Here is a 26,916-nt window from a genome sequence, read left to right as displayed (position 1 = left end):
ACTACCTTTGCCAGCCAGCAGCAGCCCTACCGCCTCCTGCTGTGGGAGAGAAAAGTTTGCTGCCGCGTGTCTCCCCTTTCTCGGCGACTCAAGTCCCGAGTGGGCCGCGGCGGCCTCGGAACAGACCTAGAGGGAGGCAGTCTGCACGACCGCTAGAACCTGGCCATGGAGCCCGGGGAGACGGGGAAGGTAGGACTGGAAGGGCAAGGGGCCGCCCTCCTGTCGCGCATCCCGATCTGGGCTAGCGGACAAGCTAGCCTTGCAGGAAAGTGCTCGCCCGCCTGCCTCGTTTTCCTTGGCCGGGAGACATTTACTGCTCCACTCTCCGACCCCTCTTCGGGTCAGCCATACCTCTGCTTGTGGCCACCCTGCCGGTGGTCCCGGGATGCGGGGCTAGCCAAGCATAGTGATGCCAAAGTGCTTCTGGTTTACTTTCCTGGCTTTTGGCATTTGGAGGGAGGAAGCCTTGCTTATAAGGTATAGAGGCTGGATAGGACGCCAGTGGAAGTCAAAGGGTGGGCGACTGAGAAGTGGCGTGAGACCCTGGTGCTACTTAGCTCTTCCTTCCCAAGAAAGGGAAAAAGAGCTGCTGGCATTTTCTTGCATACTTCTAGTTTATCTACTTCATGAAGAATGTGGGCATGGCTTAGAACACACTCCGCAATCTTCAAGGCTTTGGGCAAGAAGAGGCTTTGGAGATGGGACATGAGGTAGGGTAGAAAGTGGTCGGGAGCGAGGAACGGTGTCCGTGCTGCTGGATTGTGGGCACACTGGCTGAGAGACAGGCAGCTTCCAAAGAGTAAGGTCTTTTACGTCGTTCTTTTGCATCCAGTTCTTCTGTGCACTCTAGGAGTGTTGCAAATCGACTCTAGGCCTTGGACCCAGTAGACAAGGACTCTACCCACTGAGCTACATCCTCAGCTCTTGCAACCCTTGTTGAATATTTGGGCGTGGGGGCGGTCATGGAAGGAAGTTTTTCAACAAACGTTTACAAGTGCTTATAAGACTTTCTCTCCCTTTTGTCCCTCTCCACCTCCTTTGTGTCCATTTTATAAACATTTGTACTCTGAGCTTTGCTTCGGACAAGATGTTAGAGTACAGAATCCATAGGAAGGAGCCATGTTCCACAGAGAGCTGTCCTGTAATTTCCGCTTGAGTAACTTGGATGAGCCCAGAAAGGTTGGCACAGAAGAGAGGAAAGATGAGAAGGGTATTTTGGTGCCATACTTTTATCTGGAAAGGCTCCTGCCATGAACAAGTCGTAGTTCTTTGTTTAAGCATCTCTTCCATCCTCCCTTTCTCCCAGTCCACTAGCTACAGAGATTTCCCACATCTTGCGGTCTACAGAAAATCTGGGGGAAGGCAAACTCAGTTGAATCTGTAAGGAATGAAAACTATTTGGCCAGTCTAGAAACTGTGGAAAACGCACAGGCATGCACACTAAAAGGAATGGCCATTTCTCTTGGGTAATATCTTCAGATTGTGTTAGGTTGAACTTAAATTCAGATGAGGAAAGGGACGGGAAGTATTAAAAATGACATCAAGATTAGAACTAGTGATTTAAGGTTAAATTTCCAAGCTCTTATTTTAGTCTTCCTTGACCTTTAATAAAAGAGGAGAGAGGAATATAGGTATTTTGGAGGAAGCAAAGGATTTTTTTTTTTCAAGTCCAAACACTAATTGAAAATCTCAAGACTCAGAAATTTCCCCTTATTCAAGTCTGGATTGTAGGGTGTCTCCAAAGGGCTTAGCCCTCCCCAAGTGCATGTGTTTTCTACCCTGAGAGATAAGAACATTATCCAAAAATGAGAGAAACGTGAAAGCACCTGGCTGTAAAGATACATAGCAAACCGGCGCAGACAAAGGCCTAGGGAGATATGAACTCAGATTCTGAGCAGAGCTGTGAAATTGGGGAGTCCTTTTGCGATGGCTTCGTTTCTTTGCCAGAATACCATTTGGTTGTTATTTTGTGGCATTTATTAACCAAAAACAATCTTGGGCTTTTGGATTGCGGTCAGATACCTTGCCAATCGTTGGTAAGATAATGGGTAGAGGTCAGAGACTTGTCATCCTGCATTTTGTTTGTTTGTTTTTGTCTCAACCCTGGTCTCTATACGAATTTCTTTTACTTGTTTATGTTTTTGGCATTACGTGTAACATACGTGTAACATAACGTATAACAAGCACAAGTGCTTGTTATAAATGAGTGTTTTATAATATCACATCACTACTGTTTCATTCTTTATTATGGTGTGTGTGTGTGTGTATTAGGAGTCGGTACTCTCCTTCTACCATTTGGGACCTGGAGACTTATCTTAGGTCATTAGGCTTGACTACAAGTGCCTGCTAAGCCATTTGCTGGCTTCTACAACTGCTTTTTAAAATGTTCCATTTTTATATATTCATAGATAAAACATTGGGAGGTCAGATACCAAATGATAGTAATTCTGTTTCAATGGTGGGAATGATCATAAACCATCGCTCCCCCACCTGGGGCCTGGAGAGATGGCTGTGCTGTTAAGGACACTTGTTGCTTTTGAAGAGAATTCAAGGTTCGGTTCCTGGCACCTATATGGTGGGTCACAGCCACCCATAACTCCAGTTCCAGGGGATCTGACACCCTCTTCTGACTTTCCCAGGCACTAGGCATTAGTGTGGTACATGTACATACATGCAGGCAAAACGTTCATAAGCATAAATATTATATAAGCTTTTTTATTTTTTTAATGAGGGGAAGCAATTGAGAAAGACACCTGACTTTGATCTCTATGCTACACATTCACGTACACACCCCCCCACACGTACATACACACACACACAATGTAAAAATATAGACTTCTTGTGTCAGCCTCATAAAGAAGGCTCTGATTGTTCAGTGGCTGCAGCTTCCTGATTTTATCCCACGGCCACTTGCACTCACATGGCAGGAGAGATTGGTTGCAGGTTGTGTGTGTACATCATCAGTGCTTCCCACTGTGGCCCACATACTCATAAACTCGTGGAATAGGAGCTCTGCCTGCCAGTGTGGAAGACGTGTCTCAGGAACTCACTTAGCAGGGCTCATATTCCTTTCAGGTTTCTGTGACCTTTGATGACATCACACTGAACCTGCTGCGGGAGGAATGGATGCTGCTGAGTCCGCCCCTGAAGGACTTTTCTGCTTCCGACAAGTTGACAGTACCTCTAGGTATGGATTCCCGCATCTACCACCGCCAGTCTCGATCAGTATCCCTGCTGTACCTGGGTCAGGATGTACTGGGGAATTCTCTGCAATTCTGTGGTTTCTCTGGGTATCTCTAGAAACCTTTATCCATCCCTCAGTCCCAGTCCTTTTCTCCTCTTTTTAGGCTGGGCAGGACAGATAGAGAATGTCAGGTGGCCTGAGGCTTTAGGCTGTTTCCGCAGTGCAGAGCGAGCCACAGCCTGTGGATCTGTGGAGCCCCCGGGGCCCTGTGGGAGTCCATAGTGGTGGTCAGAGCACTGGTTTTGCAAATCTTCTCTCTCTCCAGTTCCACACCTCAATGTGAGGTTGCGAGGTTGCTTTCGACCTTGTAGGCCTTGATTTTCTCCTTAAAGCAGTTTTTTTTTTTTAATTATTTATTATGTATACACTATCCTGTTTGTGTGTATGCCTGCAGGCCAGAAGAGGGCGCCAGATCTCATTACAGATGGTTGTGAGCCACCATGTGGTTGCTGGGAATTGAACTCAAGACCTTTGGAAGAGCAGGCAGTGCTCTTAACCACTGAGCCATCTCTCCAGCCCTCCTTAAGGCAATTTAATGAGACAAAATGAACTGAGAAACTTTGTACAAATGTAGGTGGTTTTCTTCATCTCTTCTGTTTTAGTTTTTAAATATACTTTTCTCTGCTTTTGTCTTACGTTCTGTACCAAGGACGGAAGTGATTGTGTTCAAAATGTTTGAGCACACATATGTTCTATTCTAGATCGAGTATCTGTAGTCCAGAAGCCTGTAACCTGCAATACTGGAAACTCTGACACTCTTAGAGAGCCTCCTGCACTCGCAGGGTCTCAGTCTTCGGAGTATTTTAGGTTAGGGTGCTCTCCTAGTGCAGTGCAAATGCTAGGATGTCTGGAAAACGGCAGAGTCTGATAGTCTCATGTAGCTCAGGCTAGCCTCAAATCCCCAAAAAGCCTCAAATGACCTTGAATTTCTTCCTGCCTCTGCCTCCCCAAGTGCTGGGATTGAACTCAGAGCCTTGAGCTTTCTAGGTGAGCACCGTGCCAACCGAAGTACACCCCTAGTCCCCGTGGCCCTGGGCCTTTGGGTGAGGGTAATTAACTTGTGTTTGTTGGATGAAGGCATGGCAGCTGTGACCTCAACGTTCTGTGGGTAGTGGTGGAATTGTCGCTAGGTTGGGTCCTTTCACTATGCCTGTTGTATAAAGTTGAAAGCCACCAAGACTCTGAAACTTCAGGTTGCAAAGCAGTCGCTCGCAGGCCAGCGTTGGCTCACAGTGGGAGCTCTGTTGCACTTTGCTTTGCCATTCCAGCTTTTGCTATTTTAGTTTGGGGTGTCTACAAAGTGTTGAAGTTGCCAACACGGAGCCACAGAAAGTTTTCGTGTACAAGTATAACTTTCTGGCATCTCTTGGCAAGTGGGATTGTGTGTCAGTGCTGGGTCTGTGTCCAACATGGCTGCCTTCTGTTTACTTTTATTATTATGGGGAGGGGGCTTGGCCTGCATGTATGTCTGTATGCCATGTGTGTACCAGGTGTCCGTGGAGGCTGGAAGACAGCGTTAGATCCTCTGGAACTAGAGTTACAGATGGTTGTGAATGGCCGTGTGTGTGCTAGGAACTGAACCAGGGTCCTCTGGCTCAGCCAGTGATCAGCACTGAGCCGTCTCTTCAGGCCTGTGAACTGACAATTTAATGCCATTTTAGCTTTGTCTCTGCCCCTCCTTGATTTTGCCTGCTCCCCTGTTCTCTTAGTGGGTCTCACAGACAGCAGAGTTTCTAAACCCCTAAGCCAGCCCACCTAATTCTCACTTTCCTACACTACTCATGGTCTCACAACATGGAGAATGTTCCAGGCAGAGCCTCCCTTGGTGTTAGGATTTGGAGCCAGGCCCTCATGGCTTTTCACTGTTCCCAACTCCGGCCTGGCTGCTGCTGATCCTAAGCTGTTCCACGAGTTTAGACAAGGGACTGAGCCATAGCTGGGCAACATCCAGGGCCAGAGGTGTCCCCTGAGCCATCATCCTGGTGAGTGTGGTTGGGTGTGGAGGCTCCTGACAAGGAGCAGAGTGGGGATACTAGGAGCCAGCCTCACCCTGTGTCTGCCTGGTCCCCACCATGCCTGTGTCCTCCACAGGTGCCATCTTGTCTGAACACACACCCCTGCCCCACCCTTGTACTTTGCCCTCTCACCCCCTCCCTTGATTTCTGCCATGCGGCAAAGGTTTGTTTATCCTGCAGACTCCAAGGAGGTGGGACTGTCTTACTTCCCGCTGTATTTTCAGTGTCCTGAGCAGTGCCTGGCATACAGCAGTTCTGAAGTTGTCACCGAGTGAATGAAACAGCGAGTGAGTGGCTGTGTGCTGAGTCCTGAGGGTGGCTTCTCTGTTTCAGGAGATGACAGAGTTAACCCAGTTCCCCCTGTGAGAACCCAGAGCCGAGCTCACTCTCCTGTGGGAGTCAGAGCCACAGAGTTCTCTCTCCTTGTGGTTTCCTCAAATAGACCGCAGGCACCTCTGGACTGCTGTGATTGCTAAGGAACACAGGGCCCGTGTGTTTCCTTGTGTCTCCCTGCATGGCTCTTCATTTGGGGCTCCTGATGGTTAGTGACTTCCTGCTCAATGTTTTAGACTGGACAAAAAAGAGCCCTTGGCCACTGACCGCTGAAGCTCAGGTTGATGGCTGAGGAGCAGCGCCAGGGAATTAGTTAATCAGTTTCATTTCTGTAAAGAAAGAAACTTCTAGTTCAGTTTGAAGAAGAAAAGTCTTCATGAGGCCATGAGAGGTTTGAACCCTGAAAGGTTGTGGTGTAATAGAGGGGCACTGAGCCCTAAACTCAGGATCTGCATCACCAAATAGAACTCTAGTAGCCCCATTTATCCGCAGTGTGCACCCTCTTTATTGCTGATCTCCCCATGGTTTTAGATAACCGCTGTCAACCACAGTTAATGGAGTACAGCAAGGTGTTTAAAGAGGAGAGACCGCATTTCTGTAACTTGAATCACAATATTATCACGTTCTAGTTTGTCATTGCTGTTTGCTTACTGTGTCTAATTTGTGAATGAAAACGTTATTACTCTCATGTATAGATGGGAAAAATACAGAACATAGGCTGGGACCCTCCACGGCCCAGGCATCTATCTGCCAGGAGCCTGGTGCACAGTCCCTGCAGATGATGAGACAGTTCTATTCCGGTGTGGCTTACGGTTTACCGATCTGGGAACTGCAGCTATGCCCGGGGATAGGTGGCTGTCTTGGCTTAGGTACTCAGCAGAATGCAAGGGCCTCTCTGTCAGGCCCACCCCAGAAGGAAGTTCCTCCAGAGTGACCGCTGCAGTCTGGTTCCTCCATCTCTTTAACCCTGTGTTGCCATGTCCTCGGTTTTATACTAAGTGAGCTCTGAACCCAGGAAAGGGCCCCTGTCTGAGGTGGCCTTGACCAGAGTCCAGCGATGTCCATTTGGTCCAGTGTCTCTATTTACCTTTTAACGTTTTTTTAAATGAGACGTTGGCTTAAAACATGCCTGTTTGATTCCCTGCTGGTGAAGCAAGGTGGGTATGAGGAATCAGGTGAATGAACATCAAAAATCCAGTTATGATAATTCTTAAGAGTAAGTGTGGAAGAAGGGGTATCATCGTGTTAGACTGAGTGTCCTCATACCACTTGTATGCTTGATGGCTCTCAGACCATAGTATTTCAAATTTCATTTATCTTTTCCTTGAAAGGAAAAACACAAGTGAACTGCGTGGATGTGCAGGATTCCACCCGAGAGAAAGAACTGTACCTACCACCTCAAAAGAAAGCTTGCCTTGCCCACTTCGGCGCAGAGAATAGTAGTATCGAGGAAGACTGGACAGGAAGAAACAAGAGCCTCCCAAAGCCCTGTTCTATCCAGAAGTTGTGGTTCACCCGGTTTCCGTGGTTGGTCATGAATGAGGAACAGACGGTTCTGTTTTGTGCTGTCTGCCGAGAATACCCATCAGTCAGGGATAGAAGGTCAAGATTACTAGAAGGCTACACAGGACCATTCAAGGTGGAAACTCTCAAATACCATGCCAGGAGCAAGGCCCATCTGTTCTGTGTCAATGCCCTGGCCGCCAAGGACCCCATCTGGGCAGCCCACCTTCAGAATCTCAGGGAGAGTTCTGCAGATATCCGGGCCAGCCCTGAATACCTCTTCACCACAGACTATCCCACCTTCTACCCTCCAGGGCCCCTGGGAGACTTTGATGGCCTACCTGAGCTCCAGTCAAGCCCAGGAACTGAACTAGAGGACCCTCCAGGGAGTGGAGCCGTCCCTGCTTTGCATCTAGACTGCATGTCAGATTTGAGGCAAAAGGAAACTGGCAGTGACATCCTCAGTCCCTCAAATAGCAGCACTTTATATAAAGACACAATTGAATTCTGCAGCCAGGTAATAGGTTATTGATTGCTGTGCCTCAGAGAAGATTCCATGCTGAAAGTGACATAAATTGCAAAATGATGGTGGAAAAAAGAACAGCAGTGATATTCATCACTGACATCATAGGGTCACCAGGGCACACATGTTTTTCTGTTTTTTGATATTATTTTTATTTTATGTATATGAATGTCTGTCAGCCCTTATTTGTACATCACATGTGTGCAGTACCTGTGGAAGCCAGAAGAGGGCATCAGATCCCCTGGAACTGGAGTCATAAGTGTTGGGAGCTGCCATGTGGGTGCTGGGAATTGAACCCAGGTTCTCTGGAAGAGTAGCAAGTGCTCTTAACCACCGAGCTATCTCTCCAGCCCCAACTCACGTTATTTTAGTGCGCTAGGTATTGCTCTAAATGCTTTACAGGTATTAACTCATTTAACTGGGACAGCTGCTGGGCTAGCTTCTGTTTTATGGACAGCAAAGCCTAATCTATGGCACAGAGAGAGCGTCCTAACTTTTCATACAAGGGATGGTGATTTTTATCCAGCATTCAGAGCAGCTCCAGAACGCAAGCAACGGCCACCATCACTAACTGAGCATAGACCGTGTTGTGATGTTCAGTATCTTTTAACATCACAGAGTTTTCACAGGTGCTGTGGGATGAGCTGTGTCTAAGGTTACCCCGAGCTGGTAGAGCAAGCGTTGCTAAATTCACCACATTGAGAGAAAACTGAGATTCAGGAAAAAGTGACCTCATGGAGTCCATAATCCACAAGCTGTTGTGGTCAGCACTGGCCTTTCCCGAGAGCCCTGGTGACCAGCCTGGTACTTTCCTTCCATTTGGTACAGCTCTGCTGAACCCCAGTAGATGATAATGTTCACCTTGTATTTATTTCACGATTACCCAATTTCCTGGAGAGTCTGTAGCTAAGGAAACTAACTGTTCACTGGGCTCTTTGAGTGGCTTGAATTTTCTGTAGCTCTCAACTGTCGCAAGCAAGTAGAATTTCATAGTAAACCATTGGTGGTCAGGAATCAGTGGGTCGCTCAGATATTCCTCACAGATAGCATCACAGGAGTCTTCTACTGGGTAGCCGAATTTTTTTCAGAATCCAGAGAAAGAGCAAAACTTCTCTTCTTGTTTTTTAGTGTTAGGAGGTAATAACAGGTCTGACCTTTAGAGTCTCAGGATTCTAGCAGTACGGTGTGCATAAAGCCCTCTTTAGTTAGAAGCACCATCAGTTCTTGTTAACTCCGCTTCCTTCTCATCCTATTGGTAGTCCTTGGAGTCAGACAGTCCTCTCTGTAACCATAGTGGGTATCCGGTGACCATGGGTCTCCAAGTAATAGCATGCAGTCAGAGGTGCTGTTCTGTGAGTTTCTCTCTTTCCTGAAGAACCTTGGATCTGACTGAGCTAGTTTGGTTTATGTTCTACCTGGGGCTCATAGATTTGATCAATTTCATCAGGGAATTCATCCCTGGGCGGCTTGGTAGGGTCCCCAGAAGGAAGGTGTCCTCAGAAGACTGCCTCGTGTCTCTCTCATTCCAGCAGGGATCTGAGTGCTGCTCTGTGTTGCAGGAGCCTCCTGACAGTGAGCAGCTAAAGGCGTCCAGGGCCCTCGAGGAGCTCCCTGCAGCGTTTGAGGACGTGGCGGTGTACTTCACTCGGGAGGAGTGGGGCCTGCTGGACAGGCAGCAGAAGGAGCTCTACAGAGATGTGATGCGAATGAACTATGAGCTGCTGGCGTCCCTGGGTAAAGCTCTCCGTCAGCTTTATACACACTGTCTTGACGCAGGGGCCTCGGCGCCCAATCCTCGTGGGCAGAGAGTGAGCCTATCTTCTCTCAGAACATTGCCAGCTTTGGGTCACCTCTTCATCTGTCTTCCTGCCCGTCTCTCCACCTGTCCTTCACTCACGTTAGTCCAATATCCAGTACTTGCTGGGTGCTATGGGGCCTTTAGGGACTAGTGGCCCTGAGGCATCAGCAGGTGTTTGAAGGAAACTGAAACATCTGAGTTCCATAGGAGAATTCTGGAAGAGTACCCTGGGGCAGAGAAATCTGGGTGTAGGAGGGAAGACGCAGAAAGTCTTCAGAGAAGTATTATCAGGGCCACAGTCTAGGTCCCCCGGATGGAGGAAGGGTACCCAGACAGGACGGATAAGGGGGCCAAGCCTAAAGACAAATGGGCTTCTCAGGTTCCCACTCCATCTTAACGCCTGAGGCTCTTCCATCTTTTCCAGGTGCAGCACCTGGCCTGGCAGTAATGTCAGCAGGCCTGGGAGAGTTAGGAGGGTAGCAGAGTGTGCTCTGACCTCTCCCGCATTTGTGTCTCACTCTTCACTTGGCATCTTAGTGAAGACACCCCAGATGTGGAGACAGCTGCTCTAGAGCTGGGGCTTCATAGTCGCACTGGTGTGCGCTGCAGCAGGAGTTGCAGAGCAAGCCGCTGTGCACGTGCAGGAACTGCAGCGGCAGCTCTCATAACTTCTGCTCTGGGATGACTTCGCTAGAATGGGAAATCCGTGCCCCTTTGTTTACACTCCAGCTATAATCCGATTACTTTCTAACATACCCTTTTTGTTTTATTTTTATTTATTTATTTATTTATTTTTGTTTATCGAGACAGGGTTTCTCTGCGGCTTTGGAGCCCGTCCTGGAACTATCTCTGTAGACCAGGCTGGCCTCGAACTCACAGAGATCCGCCTGCCTCTGCCTCCCGAGTGCTGGGATTAAAGGCGTGCGCCACCATCGCCCGGCTGTTTTATTTTTTAGTGTGTATGAGTGTTTTGTCTGCCTGTGTATCTGTGCCCCATGTGTGTGCAGTGCTGAGACTAGAGGAGAGCATTAGATCCCATAGAACTGGAGTAACAGATGGTTGTGAGCTGCCTTGTGAGTGCTGGGAATTGAACCCGGGTTCTCTGGAAGTGCTCTTAACCACTGAGCCATCTCTCTAGCTCCACTTTCTAACATAATTCTATATACTTATTTTTATTATTATTCATAACTCCATAATTATTCACACATGTGTGTGGTGCAGAAGTTTGAATCCAGGGCCTTGTATGTGCTGGGTAAATGTTCTACCTCTGCAGTACACCAATCCAGTTGTTTTCAGCACTTAAATGGCTCCCCAGATAGTCCAGAAGTTACTTAAGTAATCATTTTATGGTGATGGAGGACGTGTGTGTGTCCCCAAGATCTGGGTGCCTGTGAATGTGATGTGCTTTCAGAACATCAACACCACTACTGTACAGCTAGGAAACAAAATGCAGGGGGAAATTCATTTGCAAATATTGCATGCAAGCTGGGCAGGGAATGGAGGCAGGAGGCTCACTGTGAGTTTGAGGTCATGCGAGGTCAGAGAATTCCAGATCAGCCAGGATTACAGAGTAAGACCTTAAATAAATAAAACAATTGCATACCCACTTTAAAAGTTGGATTTTCTTTTTTTAAAGTAGCCTTCAGTAGGAAGGCAGTTTGCTTCCAGATAGTCTTGCATTTTTTTTTTTAATTTTTGAGATCTGTTTCTTGTATCTTATTCAAAATACTATGATCTGCATACTTAGCCTTGCTTCATAGTTTTCTTTTGGTAAGTTTTTTTATTATTATTATTTTTATTCTTATGTCTGGAAACGGCAGCAGTGGCTTTTGCTGTGGCCTGAATGTCTGCCAAGGGCTGGTCCTATGTTGAAAGCCTTCTGTGTATTTGATGGGATATTTAAACCAATTCTGTGAGTAGGCAGTAGTATTTTCCTTGTGAGAGAACCCAGACGGCAGTCATTTATCTGGTAAATGTCCAAAGTGAATCCTACTGCCCTGTCAACTGAATTTACTTTGGACTTGGATAAAATCCTTATTTTTTTTGTCGGTTACTAGTTGGACTCCCTTTCTTTGAGTTGAAACATTTTTGTTCATCGTATTGGTACTAAAATGATGGCCATGCATAAGGTAAGGTCATTTAAAGGGTCAGCCTTTTAGTTTGCTGTAGCTAACCGTTGGTCTTTCACACTGTCCCTGCGTGATCACCGTGATCACCGTTGTTTTTGTCACCTTGGTGAGAAGTGGATGATATCCCATTGTGGCACATTTGGGCCACACACTTCCTCTTGTTCTTACTTTAGTTTATTCCCCTCCCCTCAACTGTCTTCTCAGGGCTTACAATGGGAAAGATAATTACAGAGTTAAAATGGGATTGTTTCCGAGTTTGTTATTCTTGAGTCTGACTTTTATTTTGTTCTGCAGTGCTAAGGATGGAACTGAGGGCCTTGCTCATTGCTTCACAGCTGTGGTGGCCTGAAAGGAAATGGCCCCCATGGCTCACAGGGAGCGGCACTGTTAGGAGGTGTGGCCTTGTTGGAAGCAGTGTGTCACTGAGGGTGGGCTTCGAGGTTTCAGATGCTCAAGCCAGAGCCAGTGTTCCTCTCTTCCTGTTGCCTCCAATCCAGATGTAGAACTCGTAGCCCCTCTCCAGCACCATGTCTGTGCTTCCATTCGTGATGATAATGGACTAAAGGTCTTAACTGTAAGCCAGCCCCAACTAAATGCTTTCCTTTATAAGAGTTGCTGTGATCACGGTGTCTCCTCACAGCAATAAAACCCTAACTGAGACAACCACTGTCTTAGGGTTACTGTTGCTGTAATGAAACACTATGACCAAAGCACCTTGGGGAGGAAGGGGCTTATTCGACTCATGTTTCCACATCACAGTTCACCATCAAAGGGAATCAAGACAGGAACTCAAGTAGGGCAGGAACCTAGAGGCGGGAGCTGATGCACAGGCCAAGGAAGCGTGCTTCTTAATGCCTTGTACCTCCTGGCTTATTCTGCCTGCATTCTTATAGAACTGGGGACCTCCAACCCAGGGATGGCACCAACCACAGTGGACTGGTCCCTCCCCATCAATCACTAATTAAGAAAATGCCCTACAGGCTTGCCTACAGCCCTGTCTTATGGAGGTGGTTTCTCTGTTGGGGCTCCTCCTTTCTGATGACTCTAGCCTGTGCCAAGTTAACATAAAACCATCCAGTACAACCACTGAGCTTCAACCCCAGTCCTTGACAGGAGTTCAGACAGAAATCTCAGTTTGATGCTATCAAGTTTAATATCAATTTCCATCTATTTAGCAGTTGGATGGCTCAGAGCTTCTCAGCAGACATAGACTTCTGGTTTTAGCCACTCACCTGTCACAGTACCTGGCTGTTCCAACAGTCCTAAACCGACAGAGGATAGTCATCTTCTTACAGGGAAGAGGGCTTGATCCCATTTTGATTTTTCATGGCTTTTGGGGCAGAACCCAGCGCCCCTGCACACTAGGCCCTGAGTGCTCTGTCTTTGAGTTCTGTCTTCAGCCTGTTTTGCTTTCAGTGTGTCCTGTTAGTCTTTCATTTTTGGATTCACTCATTTAGAACTATGTTGTTTGTCGCTCTTCAGACTATCCAACTGTTCTATTATTTCATGTTTTTACATTCTGTTTTCACACTTTGATCATGTTTGATGAGGTCTCTTGCTTCCTGCCAAAAACCTTCTAGAAGTCTAATTTACATTTAACTGTTAAGCAGCTAAAATTTGTCATTGGGCATAGTGGTGCATGCCTGTAATCCCAGGACTCGGGTAGCTGAGGCAGAAGGATCAAGGATTTGAAAGGCCAGCCTGAGACTCTGTGAAGGAAAGAAAAGAAGAGGGGGGAGGGAGGGAGGGAAGGGAAGGGAAGGGAAGGGAAGGGAAGGGAAGGGAAGGGAAGGGAAGGGAAGGGAAGGGAAGGGAAGGGAAGGGAAGGGAGGGAAAGGAAAGGAAAGAGAAGAGAGAGGAGATGATTATTTGTCAGTAATAGAAACACCTAGGCTGACCTAAGTCTTTGGGGTTTTTTTTTTGTTTGGTTTGGTTACTTTGGTTGTTTGAGACAGGTCTCCTGTATTTCAGGCTGGCCCCTTCAACACATTGTGTAGCTGAAGATGACACTGAAGTTCTAATCTTCCCGCCTCACCTCCCAGGTGCTAAGACTGTAGCATGCACCACACCAGGTTTATGTTGTGCTAGGGACGGACCCCCTGGTGCTATGTGCCTAGAGGGCAAGCCCTCTACCAGCTTCCACAGCCCCTTAACCTATGGTTTTTATTAGTAAAGTATTAGCATTGTGTGCTGAGCAGTTGGGTCCTTTACATCAGATCAGCAGTGCCTGCCTCTGAAAGAGATTCTTAACCACAGCCAGACCTGGATAGTTGAGGAGAAGTTGTATCACTAAGTGGAAACCAGAACAGAGGGCAGATCTCTCTAGGAGATAAGCAGGGATATTAGAATGGCCGAGGGAAAGCCAGAGGGCCAGCTTCTCCAGAGCTGGTCACAGGCCTGTGCCTTCAGGTTAGGGCAGCCTGGAGCTAGGGGGTGAAAAACAAGCCACAAAGATTCTTTTAGATCTGTTTTTTGTGGGGTGGACCCTACCACCCTAGGAATGAGAGTAGCCAAGAAGGATCAGAAATCTTTATTGTGTTGAAGTTCTCCAGGTCAGGAGGCCAACTAAGCTCAGCTGGGCTCATGCTTTGCTTCTCATAGACCCAGAACCAAGGATTACTGGCCCAGAGACTCTGCCTGAGAGGACCTGGGGAGGAAGGGCTGCAAGCTCATTCCCGCTGGTGGCAGAATCCTTTCTGTGGTTGTGGAGCTCAGGGCTTGGTTCTCTTGTAGTTCATTGACCAAGCTGCACTCGCAGCTGTTCCTATGACAAGCCCCACAGCTGCAGGGAGAGGGGTGGTACATTCCCACTTTCTCTATGGCAGGAGGAGGGACTCATCACAACCCATTGACAGCTTTCCCACACACATCTTCAGCACCTGCTTCCTGACCTCTGCAGTGTCCTCACTTTGTTTCTTCACAGGTCAGTGGCAGCACCGTCGGCTCTCTGTGTTTGTGCCACGATCCTATTTGAATGGTAGATAGCAGGTACCTCATTTTTAAAAAAAGTTATTTGATAATATTGTACAATATGTTGTATTCACCCCTGTCCTCCAACTCCTCCCAGATCCACACCCTCTTCTTTACCCACCCAACTTTGTGTCATTTAAAAAAAAAAAAAACAACTCAATGAGTCCAATTTGTGCTCTTGGATGTATGGTCATTCATTTGAGCATGGTCAGCCTACCAGGGACTACACCCTTGAGCCGACTCCCCCTCTCCCAGCAGCCACCAAAGGGGTGGGATTCTGTGCCCACCTCCCCACCCAGTGCTTGGAGCTTGCAAAGGCCTTGTGCACATGATGTCTCAACTACTCTTGGCTCATAGATGCAGCTGCCCTGTTGTATCCAGAAAACGCTGGCTATTAGGCTCTTTCCGCCCCCTCTTCTGCAAAGATCCCTGAGCCTTGGGAGGGGGTGGATGATACAGATGTCCCCATTTAGGGCTGAGAATCCACAGTCTCTTATTCTCTGCACCTTTACAGTTGTGGGTCTCCGTTAATTGCCGTCTGCTGAAGAAGCTTCCCTGATGAGGGTTGAGAGGTGCTCTAATCAATGTTATGATAAGTCATTAGCAATTCCTTAAATACTATGTCCCCTTAGAATGATAGTAGGTGCCCCCCCCCCAGGACCTATGACCTGTCTGGCCACAGGTTCTTGGCCTCAGTAATGATGTCAGGTATAGCTTCTATCTTACGGAACTAGCGTTAAATCTAGTCAGAAAGTGGTTGGTTACTCCCATGACATTGGTCCTGTGGTTGCACAAGTGGGCATATCTTGCCAGGCCAGGCGTTATTGTAGCTTGCAGGGTTGACAAGTGGGTGAGACTTGTGATCCTTTTCTCTTGGCAGCAGCATGCAAAGCACCGGCCAGCACTATGAGCGTTAACCAATAGGAATGAAGCTTCTAGAAACCAGCTTGATTTCTCCATGTACTAGGACTCAGTTCAAGTAGCGTCTTCAGCTGTAGGGTCTCACCATCAAGTTCTAGAAGGTAGCCATTATCATTGACAATAGCCTATAATGTTTGGGGGGATCTATGGTACCTCACTAGCCAACCCCAAAAGATCTAACCCATTTCTAGCACTGGATTTTTTATCAGCCTGTGGTATCTAGTCGGGGCCTTGTTGCCCCGTTATAGACAACAAAACTCCATTTAAACTCTTTTAGAATTATATTTATTTATTGTACATGGGTGCATGTATGTAGGTGCATGCCTGTCAGTCAGAGGACAGCTTGTGGGAGTTTGTGTCTCCCATTCCACTATAGGACCCAGGAATTGAAGCCAGGTTGCCATGCCTAATGGCAAATACTCACACCTGCTGAGCCATCTTCCTGGCCCTGGTGCCTCCTGTTTGATGCCTTCAGCCCAAATAGGCAGACAGCGTCATACTTAGGCACCTTATTGCATGTGTTCACTGCTCTTCCTGGTTTAATTTTAGATGTTACCTAGTGATTCCTACTGTGGAGGATGAAGACATGGGCTCTTACACCACGCAGGTCCACTTCTCTCCTCCATCCTCTCTGAACAGGTATAGACGCTTTTGTGGTCACATCTGTGTAAGTTACTTGCCTGATTGTGCTTATGTAGTATTTACTGCTGAGTGCTATACTCCGCTGTGTCCTTCACTGTAGAATTTTTTCACCCTGGAAGTGGGATTTTTTTCATATTTTTTATTTGGTTAATTTTTTTTGTACTTCCTCTGATTCTTTCCAAACTCTCCTGTGGAGTTAAGAAACACATGTGGGGTAGTGGTGGTGCATGCCTTTAATCCCAGCACTCAGGAGGCAGAGGCAGGCAGATCTCTGTGAGTTAGAGGCCAGCCTAGTCTATAAGATCTAGCTCCCAGATAGGCTCCAAAGCTACAGAGAAACCCTGTCTCGAAAAAAAAAAAAAAAAAAAAAAAAAGAGAGAGAGAGAAAAACACGTGATGTTTTCCCTGTGGGCAAACATCCTGGGATCTATTGACTTTCATTCTTTTCCTGGGCGCTCTAGACCTTCCTCCCTCCTGCTTCATCTAGACGAGTTACGCAACCAGTTACTAGGCCTGCCGTGCAGCTGTGGCTCAGGGCTTCCTTTGTTGCTTTCCTACCTCCTGGATCTTTCCGTTTTGTGGGTGTTTTAGCAGACGCATCTTCTGGCAGCTTCCTAACAAATGGTCGATGCAAGACCCTGCAGGTGCCTTCCTTGTGCCCACCCTGTTGAGTGGTGACTTGATGGGCGCAGGAGTCCAGATGGGAGCCATTTCCTTAGCGCGGTTTGAAAGCGTCGTTCTGTTGAGTGTTTACCGCTGCTGCTGGGAAATTGAATACTCTGCTTATTCCTAAATCTTCGAGCATGGCATAGTATTTCACCTCTGAGAGCTTTAAGATCTGTCCCAGTGGGGGGCTGGAAAGACGGCTCAGCAGCTACCGTGAACTGCTCTTGCAGAGAACTCTTGCTTAGTTCTCAGCACCACATCTGGCAGCTCACAACTGCCTGTAACTCCAGCTTGGGGCACCTGACGCCTCTGGTCACTCATGTGCATATACCTGCACACAGACATGTGCATATTCCTGCACACAGACATGTGCATATACCTGCACACAGACATGCGCATATACCTGCACACAGACATGTGCATAATCAAATGCGATAATTACCTTTTGAGAATCTATTCCAGTGTTCCAATGTATTTCATCATATACTCCAGGGGGTGTTACCGTTTGCTCTGCGGCTCCCCGCCCCAACTTTGTAGCTGGGGAAAATGGCCTCCTGTGGTTTCCTCGGTCTTTTTTCTTTTTCCTTTTTTTCCTCAAAACTCTTCTGTTAGCAGATATTTCCTAGACGTAGACTCTGTTTTGTTTCTTTTTCTCTATTTTCTGCCTTTTATTTTTTACAACTTTCAGATAGATGTCTTTATTTTACTTCCTAACAATTCAGGTTTTTTGGGGTGAATTTTCTGGTTTTGCTATTGTTTCTGAGCTCTCTTTTTTCTTTCCTGCAGTACCATCATGGCTCTTCTTACTGTCAATATTAGTTCTTTTTCTTAAAGTCCTTTATTTTTAAAAATATTAATTTTGGGACTGAAGAGAGAGCTCAGGATTAAGAACATGGCTGCTCTTCCAGAGGACCTGGGTTTGATTCCCAGCATCTACATGGTGGCTCACACTTCTGTGACTCCAGTCCTAAGGGCTCTGAGGACAGGTGCACACATGGTGCACAGACATATGTGCAGACAAAACAACCGTACATATCAGTGAATTAAAACTTTTTAAAAGATTGTTTTTATTTATGTGTATGTTTATGCATGTCTGTCGTGTCTGTAGGGTGCCACGGAGATCAGAAGAAGTCATATCTCCCAGGGCTGGACAAGGGGCAGTTATGAGCCACTAGTGTGGGTGCAGGAACCTGAACTTGGTCACCCTATCCCAGCCCCTCAGTATTAATTCTTAGTTCCTATTTTAAAGTTCCATGTCGCTCCCTGCAGTGTCTCTAGATCTGGTACTGTCCCCTGCTTGTTTTAGTCTCGTTTTCACGTAGGAGACTGCTCTTAAACTATTGTTTTCTAAGTTCATTCCTGTTTAAAAACAGAACCTTGCTGCACATGGTAGCATGTGCCTTTAATCCAAGCCCCTGAGAGGCAGAAGCAGATAGGTCTGTGAGTCTGAGGCCAGCCTTGTCTGCATAGTGGATTCCAGTACAGCTAGGGCTACATGAAGAGACCCTGTCTCAGAAACCCAAATAATAATTAATAATAATAGTAATAGTCGTAGTAATAATGATGGTTGTTAATAATAATACTAAATAAAAAATTTAAAATTATGAAAAAGGCCTTAAATGCCACCAGGAAGCTCTGTACAATCATTAGGGTAGGTAACGCTGTAAGGACCAACTGTAATTTGAATGTGTCGTAGAAGATACTACAAAACTCAGGATATGTTGGTGTGTGAAGGGAAAGGGAGGACAGTTCCAGTTCACAAACATATACACCTATGCGCGCGCGCACACACACACCCTGTCTGTCACTGCTGCAGAGGGTCCCCAGCCGGCGTGCTTGGTGTGCGGCTGTAACGCCGAGCCTATGAACGAAAGCCAGTTTGTTATAAACACTGCTCCCCTTCACTCCTCAGTGTCCTGGGGGCTGCTCTTGGATTGTTTTCCAGTGTGCTCAGCCTGTCCTTCTGCCCCTGCCGGGGTGCTGTTTCCCTGGTTCCGTGAAGAGCTGCGAGGGCTTCTTGGATCTCTGAGCAGGCACTGGTCCTGTCGGCTCCTTTCCCACTGGAACCCCAGTTCCACCCACTGGAGCCCATGTTTCTGAGTTGGTCTGAGGTTCTGTGCTGCAGACCGCCAGCCTCCCCTGAGGTGCCTGTCCCTGGGTGTGTCTAGCATGGTGTTTCTCTGGGTTTGTGCTTCTAGTTAGTCTCTATCTTCTAAAGCTGTTTCAAGAAGGACAGCTGTTCTCCAGTGTGCCACGCTGTAATCATTTACGTACTTTGTGTTTATTAAGAGTAGACATGCGATACACACAGATACCCATGTCCTGCACGCGAATATTCAGGTGCTCCAAAGGATAAACTGTCCTTTAGTTTCTCCCGGAACCATCTAAAACTACCAGTTACTTCTGTGTGTGTGTTGGGAGGGGCATATATATGCTACGGCAAATATGTACAGGTCAGAGAACATCTTGTGGGAGTAATTTCTCTCCTATCACTGTGTGGTTCCTGGGGAATTTGAACTCAGGTCATCAGGCTTAGTGGCAAGCACCTTTACCCACTGAGCCATCTTGCTGAACCATTCCTGCACACTTTCACAGACATACAAATGGACTTGACATTAAACAATGTAACAGTTTTTCTGCATGCCCTGAGCTAAGTAAAGAGTAGTGTGTAACTCTCCTAACCCTCTTTCAGGGTCCATTGCAGATGGCAGGTATTTTCAAAGGTTCTTCATTCAGATATACGCAGCTAGCTAGCCACCTGCACAAAAGCCAGCTGCGGTTCTGTGGGGGCTGGACTCAAACAGTCAGTTGATGGCAACTTCAACCTCTTGTAAAGGGCTTTGTGCTACATCCCTGCATCTTTCTCCTGTTTTATTCTTTGTTTCTTTTTCCCACTTCCCTTCTGGAAGTATCTCCCTGACTCTTGGTTCCCATGGCTGGCCATAGAAGTAGTCCATCCTGGCTAAGAATTGCAATCTTCCCTGGCCTCTTATTTTGGCATTCAGATGAGTATGCTCTAAGTCTGTCCCACTAACTGGCCTTTACAAAGCACTGAACCCAGTCATCTTTGCGTATTTTAGGTTCAGGTCTAGCCTGTGGTGGACTATGTGCCTGCCAGCCCGGTGACTTTATGAATCTTCATTTCCACAATAGAGCCAGCTGATGCCAAGCCAGATTTGATCACAAAACTGAAACGGAGATCCACACCCTGGATCAAGGACCCCAATGGGCTACAGTCAGGGAGAAGTCGCTCCCTAGGTGAGTCTGGCCTCATCGCGTTCTAAACTGTACAAGCCTGGACACATGTAGCACAGGAAGCCACTCTACATGAGTTCAGCCATGCTTATCCTGGACCGATGGTGTTCCTAGGCCACAGGCAGACAAAGATGAATAAGGAGCTAGCCCTGTCTGAGACTGTAGAACAGTCTAGGCCGCTGGGGCAGTACAGAAGAAATAAGGTCCTCTGACAGGTAGAGGTGCTGATAGCTGTTGCCTTGCTGGGGGAGGTAAATGAGAGACGCTGGACAGCCATGGGATGGACCTGTCTGTCTGAGCGACCCTCTCTTCTCTCCTCCTGGGGAGCAGCGACAGCTCTGTGGCTAGTGAGAACTCCATGTTTTACTCATCCTGGTCCATAGCTCACTGGCCAATAGCCACTCTGTGTGAGTCTTAACCCCTTTCTGAGACTCATGAGAGGATGAAGACGCTTGGATTTAACCTGGCGAAGCTTCACAAGATTGAAGTTGCCTGTTTATCTAATAATGTCTGTGGCCAAGGGTGGCTGATTAAGTTCATCAGCCTCTGGTGTCTCACAGCCCTGGGGTAGTCAGTGAGTAAACAAACAAGGGTATGCTCTTTCTGTTGGGGAGCCAGGTTGGCCTTCACTGCGCTGGGAAGGGCTTGTAGAAGCTGGCATTGATCTCTAGAAGGAGAGACTGTGTTTGGCTTCTCTGCTTTGGTGTCTTACTCAGCGCAGGTGCCTTTGCTGGTAGACCAGAGTTTGGAACAGCAAACCAAATTAATTTTTTTTCAAAGGGAAAAAGAAGTCTGTGGCAGTGAGAGAAGCCGACATCCAAACCCAGGCCTCAGCTGCAGATCCCACCTCACTTCCAGCCTCCGTGGAGACATGTCCCTCTCACTGTCCTTCCAGCTCGTGTGGAGGAAAAGTGGGCGGACCTGGGAGAGTCAAGAGGACGTACAGGCCCCGTTCCATTCAGAGGTCATGGTTTGGGCAGTTCCCCTGGTTAGTACTGGACTCCAAGGAGACCAAGCTGTTCTGCTCTGTTTGCAGAGAGAGACCAACAATCCACGACAAGTCATCTCGTTTGGTCCAGGGTTACACTGGGCCTTTTAAAGTGGAAACTCTGAGATACCATGAGGTCAGTAAGGCACACAAACTGTGTGTCAACACCGTGGAGGTCGGAGGTGACAGCCCTCAGCCTACCCTCACTCCGGAGATCTCCAGTGACCTCGTGGCCAACATGGAGCACCTCTTCAATGCCGCCTACTCCATCGCCTACCACTCCAGGCCTCTGAATGACTTCGGGAAGGTCTTGCAACTCCTCCACAACACCGGCACCGCGCTATTGGGCAAGTACCGGAATCGCACTGCCTGCACACAGTTCATCAAGTATATCTCTGAGACCCTGAAGAAGGAGATCCTCAGAGATATTCGGAGCTCCCCGTGTGTGAGCCTGCTGTTGGACAGCTGCTCGGACTGCTCCGACCAGGCCTGTGTGGGGATCTACATGCGCTACTTGAAGCAGGCGGAGGTGAAGGAGTCCTACATCACCCTGGCCCCTCTCCCCAGTGAGACGGTAGATGGGTACTTCGAGACCATCATTGCTGCCCTGGATGAGCTGGATATCCCTTTCCGGAAGCCTGGCTGGGTGGTGGGCCTGGGGACTGATGGGTCTGCCACGCTGAGCCACAAGGGAGGCCTCGTGGGAAAGCTCCAGGAGATCATCCCTCAGCTGCTGCCTGTGCCCAGTGTCACCCACCAGCTGCCTGTGGCCGTGCTGGACGCTTGTGGGAGTGTCCCTCTGGTGAGGAGGTGTGATCGGCACATCCGGACTGTCTTCAAGTTTTATCAGTCCTCCAGCAAGAGGCTCAGTGAGCTTGGGCGCAGCGCCGGTCCCCTGGAGCAGGAGATCGTCTGTCTGAAGGACTTGACTGCTGTCAGGTGGGTGGCCAGCCAAAGGCACACTCTGGACATGCTCATCGGGAGCTGGCCCGCCCTGGTCAGGCACCTTCAGAGTGTGGCGGAGGCTGGGGGCCAGACTGGCCAGAGAGCCAAGGGCATGCTGAAGCAGATAAAGGGCTTCCATTTCATCAAGTTCTGTCACTTCCTTCTGGATTTCCTGAGCATCTACGGGCCTCTGTCTGAGGTCTGCCGGAAGGAGCTAGCGCTGGTGACGGAAGTGAATTCTACCCTGGAGCATGCCTATGTGGCCTTGGAGAGTCTTCGCCAGCAGGCGGGGCCTAAAGAAGAAGAGTTCAATGCCAGCTTCCAGGACGGGCAGTTCCATGGCATCTTCCTGGACAGAGTGGAGATGGCAGAGCTGTGGTTCCAGGCAGACAGGGAGAGAACGATCCTGACTGGGATCCAGTATCTCCAGCAGAGGTTTGATGCAGACCGCCCCGCACTGCTCAAGAACATGGAGGTGTTAGACACCACAGCCTGGCCCCAAGGGGTTGAACTGGCCTGCTTTGGGAATGGTGACATTCTCAGCCTTGCCAGGCATTTTGAACTCTCCCTCCCCATGGGGTACAGTGAGGAAGCACTGCTGGAGGAGTGGCTGAGCTTGAAGGCAGCTACCCAGAACCTTCCATTCTCTGTGCTGTGTAAGAATGCCCTGACTCAGCACTGCCGATTCCCTCTCCTGAGCAAGCTCCTGGCTGTGGTGGTCAGCGTGCCCACCTCCACTTCCTGCTGTGAACGAGGATTCAAGGCCATGCACAGGATCAGAACCGAGGAGAGGACCAAGCTCTCCAGCGAGGTGCTCAATACGCTCATGCTGACGGCTGTGAATGGTGTGGCAGTGGCCGAGTATGACCCCCAGCCAGCCATCCAGCACTGGTACCTGACCTCTTCGGGACGACGCTTCAGCTACAACTATGCCTATGCCCAGGCGCCTGCCCGCTCCCATGCCAGTGAGTACACACCGCCATTAGCGTGGGCACCAAAGAGGATTCCCACGTGTTCCCAGTCACATGCTGAGCCAGGGGCTGAACAAGTCAGCCCACAGAGGAGGGACCTATGGAGCACTGCAGGTTGCCCAGCCACCTGCAGAGAGGAGCTGGAGGCAGGAGAACTATCCTGGAGGGATATGTGACCTAGCTAGAGGTGCCACGGGCAGTTTGGAGTGACCCACCCCAGCTGTGGGCCTAGCTCCTCTGCAAGCCAGTGTCCCGGTGCTGGCATGTTCGCCCAGGAGTTAGCATACAATGGTCTGGCCAGTAGAGCACATGACACTAAGATGGTGCCCCCTGCTGGAAATGAAATTCAAGGGCTGGAGGTCTCGGGCAAGGGTGGTTTCATCTTCTAATTTGGGTTGGGTTGGCTTTGGGCCAGGCAGTGGGGTTTCAGGAGAGACTACGGCAGTGAGGGTCAGGGTGGCTGTGTGGAGAGGTAGTTCATTTGGGGCTGTGGGAACCCCTGGAGCAGGGAAGCCTGAAAACATGGGGGAGCCTCTATCAGCCACCAGCCAGAGGGTGGGGTTGTATTCCATTACAGGGCAAAGTACCGACTGCCGAATTGGAAATCCCCTTCCTCCTGTCCTGGAGACCAAAGCCTGTGAGGGTTCTCCACAAGGCCGCTTTTCCAGCCCATCACCTTCCTACTCGTCCCACTGCTTTTTTTTTTTTTTTTTTTTTTTTTTTTTTTTTTTTTTTTTTGCCTCTGAGCCTGGCCTGTGGTCATTGTTAGTGGATTTGAATATGAGGGGAGACAGAGGCTTTGTGGCCAGACTGATGACCCTGGCACCCTGTATGGACAGGAACTAGGTGTATCTCCTTCCGTGTGATAACAAAGAATGACCTCATTGAGTCTGCCCCTGTAGTGAGGTGAGGGAGGAAAATCTTTCCTCTCTGTGGGATTGGGAAGACTGGTACCCATGAGGAAGCAAATGGAGACACTAGTAAACTGTGTATAGCCGGCCTCGTGAACATTCAGGCCCGACAACTCCTTGCAGTGGGCACCAATGCAGTAGATGCTTGCAAGTCCCTGGACTCTAACCATTATTTTCCCTCTGGGGCAGGGGGAGAGGACGACACCGGAGCGGGCAGGCAGGTACTGTGGGTCGTAGTGCTGGCCTGACTGGTCTGTGCTGAAGGTCGCCTTCACCAAACTTAGACATACAGTAGGGAAGACATCTGTCCTCTGCTCAGTGTGTTCATCCTTGTCTCCTCCACAGATACAGGGCTCAGGAAGAAGGATATTCCTCTCTGTAAGGAGGAATCCATGGTCCAGAAGACATCCGTCACATTATATGGGGAGCCATGAGGCTCAGAAGGATCGCATACAAACCTGGACCCTATACCATCTCAAAAGCCTTGTGGTTCTGAAGAGCGGCCTAGACACAGCTTTGGGGAACCCTTGATCATGGAGAGAGACTCTCTGAAGATCCTAAACTGTCCTGGTTGGATACTTCATGGGCCCAGAATGTGGACAGGAACAAAGGGTTGAAGGGGACAAGGCCTTCAAGGTGCCACGGTGACTCTCAGTGCAAAAGCATGCCTGAGAGGCACTTACCTCAAGTCTGTTTTTTCCAAGGAATCCTGCCGTGAGAGGGTTCACCCCATACCTTCTGGTGGCAGAGAGTGGGGCTGACGGGAGAGGAGAAGCCCAGCTCTCCGCATCCCTGGCGTGAATAGGAGGTTGCCTCTGGGGAAGGCCACTTTGGTGTGGAAATGACTGTGGTCCAGAGACCTTGGCCTGCTGCAGGAGCCCCAAGGATTGGCCTTTCTGGACCACTGCAGAGGCTCATGTAGTAGAATCCAGGAGACCCTACCCCTCAAGGGCTGCCTTTGACACACACCAGCACCTGTCACCACAGCTCCTGCACAGTGAGACACGCTCCCTCTGAAGGAACCCGGTGTTCCCTCCCCACCTCTCAACCCTTGGAAGTTTCCTGTGGAGTACACAAGAGGTGGGAGGTGGGAGATGTGGAATCCCGGCCAACCTTTCTGCAGATAATGTTTAATCCCTTCCTCTTCTGTGCCTCAGTTCACTCCTCATGTGGTTGCCACAAAGAATCCAAGCACCTGTTGGCTCCCTGTAGCTGTAGCAGTCGTCAGCGGGAACCTCAAAGTCCCGAGAGAAGGACTTGTCTAGAGCACTGAGCTGCTCTTGTCCTTAGCAGTAAAGGCATCTGCTTTGCCACAGGAGGTAGAAGCGCTGTCCACAGGACAGGTACACCCATCCTTCTGCAGAATGCCCTGCAGACTGCTTCAAACGCAAGCCCCAGGGCTTGTCAAATGTGCCTCATTCTGGACGAGTAGAACCCTACTCCCGACACCAGTTCAGTAGCTGTGTCTTCCCCAGCACCTTTATGGGTATCCTCTGGCTTTAAAGCCACCCCCCCCCCACACACACAGAAGGACCTCCAGTAAAACTGTGGGCCCTCTCACATTTTCCCTTCTATTGTGAATTCTAGGGCAGCCTGGCTTTGCAGGCTCAGTGGTTGCCTGTTTGGTTAGGATGATCTGTCTAGGTTCTGTCTTTTAGCTCCAGGTTGGAGAATTGCCAAATGGATGGGCTCCTTGCCTCTGTCTCCTGCTCGTTTTACAAAGACAGGAGCCTTGCTTGTTGCCTGTCTACTGCAGGCCCTGTTCTGTGTCATAGGCACACAGCCTCTGACCATGCCACCCGCCCACTCCTTTCAGCAGCTGCTGCACCCAGCGCTTCAGCACTAGCCAACCCCATGGCTCTCAGCCTCAGCACTAAGCCTTGGTGTTTTTCCCACTCCAGAACCACCTCCCCATCCAACCTGGGGGCTTGGGGAAAAGGGGCAGGCAGGCCTTTGGCTCCAGGTCAAGGAGGTGGCCAGGGCAGTGTTTTCAGAGTCCAGGGATTTGCCAGGCCAGGGTTGAAGGAAAGGTCTCCATCCACATGGTTCACTTTTTCTATAACACCTTTCCTTTGACCACCCCTCAGCGAGACGCCAGTCCTGTCAGTGATGGAGACATACTCCCTGGAGTGAGGTGGCTACCCTGTCCTCTCCATACCAGCACCCCAAGGTCACCTCCTGATGTTTTCTTCAGATAGAACAGGGGTCTCCTTGGAGCAGGGTCTTTCTAGAGTAAGTCTACCCAGAAACATTAGGTGGCCACCATGCAAAGAACAGGCTACTAGCTTAGGTCTTTGCCTTACTCAGGTTTTCTGACCAGAGAAGGTCCTTCCCAGTGCCCCCTTGTCAGCTGAAGACAAAGAAACGATATTCTTGCATAGTCCCTCAAAGGGGACGCATGGTGAGCATGCCCACCTTGCAGCCTTTGCCCAGGCTGCTCCTGTTTTGCTCTTAGGGATGGCTGCATTTCTCTGGGAACTCTGGGTTTTGTCTCAGGGGAAAACAAGTGAAAGGGTGTTGTGAGGAAGAGGAAGCACTGCCCATTTGGTCTCAGCCCTGGCCTTCTTCCTTGCCTTTTCCCACGCTTAACACTCCCACCCCACCTGTCTGTCTGTCCCTAGGTAAAGGAGGCTGGCCTTGAACTCCTAGAGATCCCCGTGCCTCTGCCTCCCAGAGCTGGGATTCAAGGTGTGCACCACCTCCCCTGCCCCTGCCTGTTCCCTTGCCAGCATCTGTCTGGCGCTTATCCCTCCCCGCCCTGATAACTGGTGCTCACTGGGACTGCTGTGCCAAGCAGCCAGCATTGTACTCAGCACTCTGATTTCAGTAGCCATAGAGATTCAGGCAGTGAGGAAGCTCAGCCCTGGCCAGCTGAACACAGGAGACTGTAGCCACCTCAGACCTTGTACCACAAAGGGCAAGTCCCTAGCGTGCTAAGTGTGGTCAGGGCTGTAGAGGTCACCAGTTCCCCCAGATGGGCATCTGTGTAGCCAGGAACAGGGTGACTGGTCTGGGATTCTCTGGGCTCCTGGTTTCAAGAAGGTGCAAATTAGGTTTAAAAAAAAAAAAAAACCCTTGTTCAAGACTTAACTTCTATTATTT

General features: G+C 49.0%; 1 protein-coding gene across 1 annotated transcript; it reads left to right on the top strand.

Annotated features, from left to right (window-relative positions):
* Znf862 (zinc finger protein 862) lies at window positions 1-26,916 on the top strand. Its single transcript, XM_050119862.1, has 7 exons — window positions 1-189; window positions 3,076-3,187; window positions 6,924-7,612; window positions 9,178-9,352; window positions 19,898-20,002; window positions 20,780-22,897; window positions 24,160-26,916. Exons 1-7 carry the CDS (start codon window positions 166-168, stop codon window positions 24,246-24,248), a joined length of 3,312 nt encoding a protein of 1,103 aa, XP_049975819.1. The 5' UTR covers window positions 1-165; the 3' UTR covers window positions 24,249-26,916.

This window comes from Alexandromys fortis, unplaced genomic scaffold (assembly GCF_014885135.2).
Source record: "Alexandromys fortis isolate MF-2015 unplaced genomic scaffold, M_Fortis_MF-2015_v1.1 scaffold_177, whole genome shotgun sequence".
Classification (NCBI taxonomy): Eukaryota; Metazoa; Chordata; class Mammalia; order Rodentia; family Cricetidae; genus Alexandromys; species Alexandromys fortis.
Note: the sequence above shows the minus strand (reverse complement) of the source record. Positions and strands in the feature narration are given on the sequence as shown.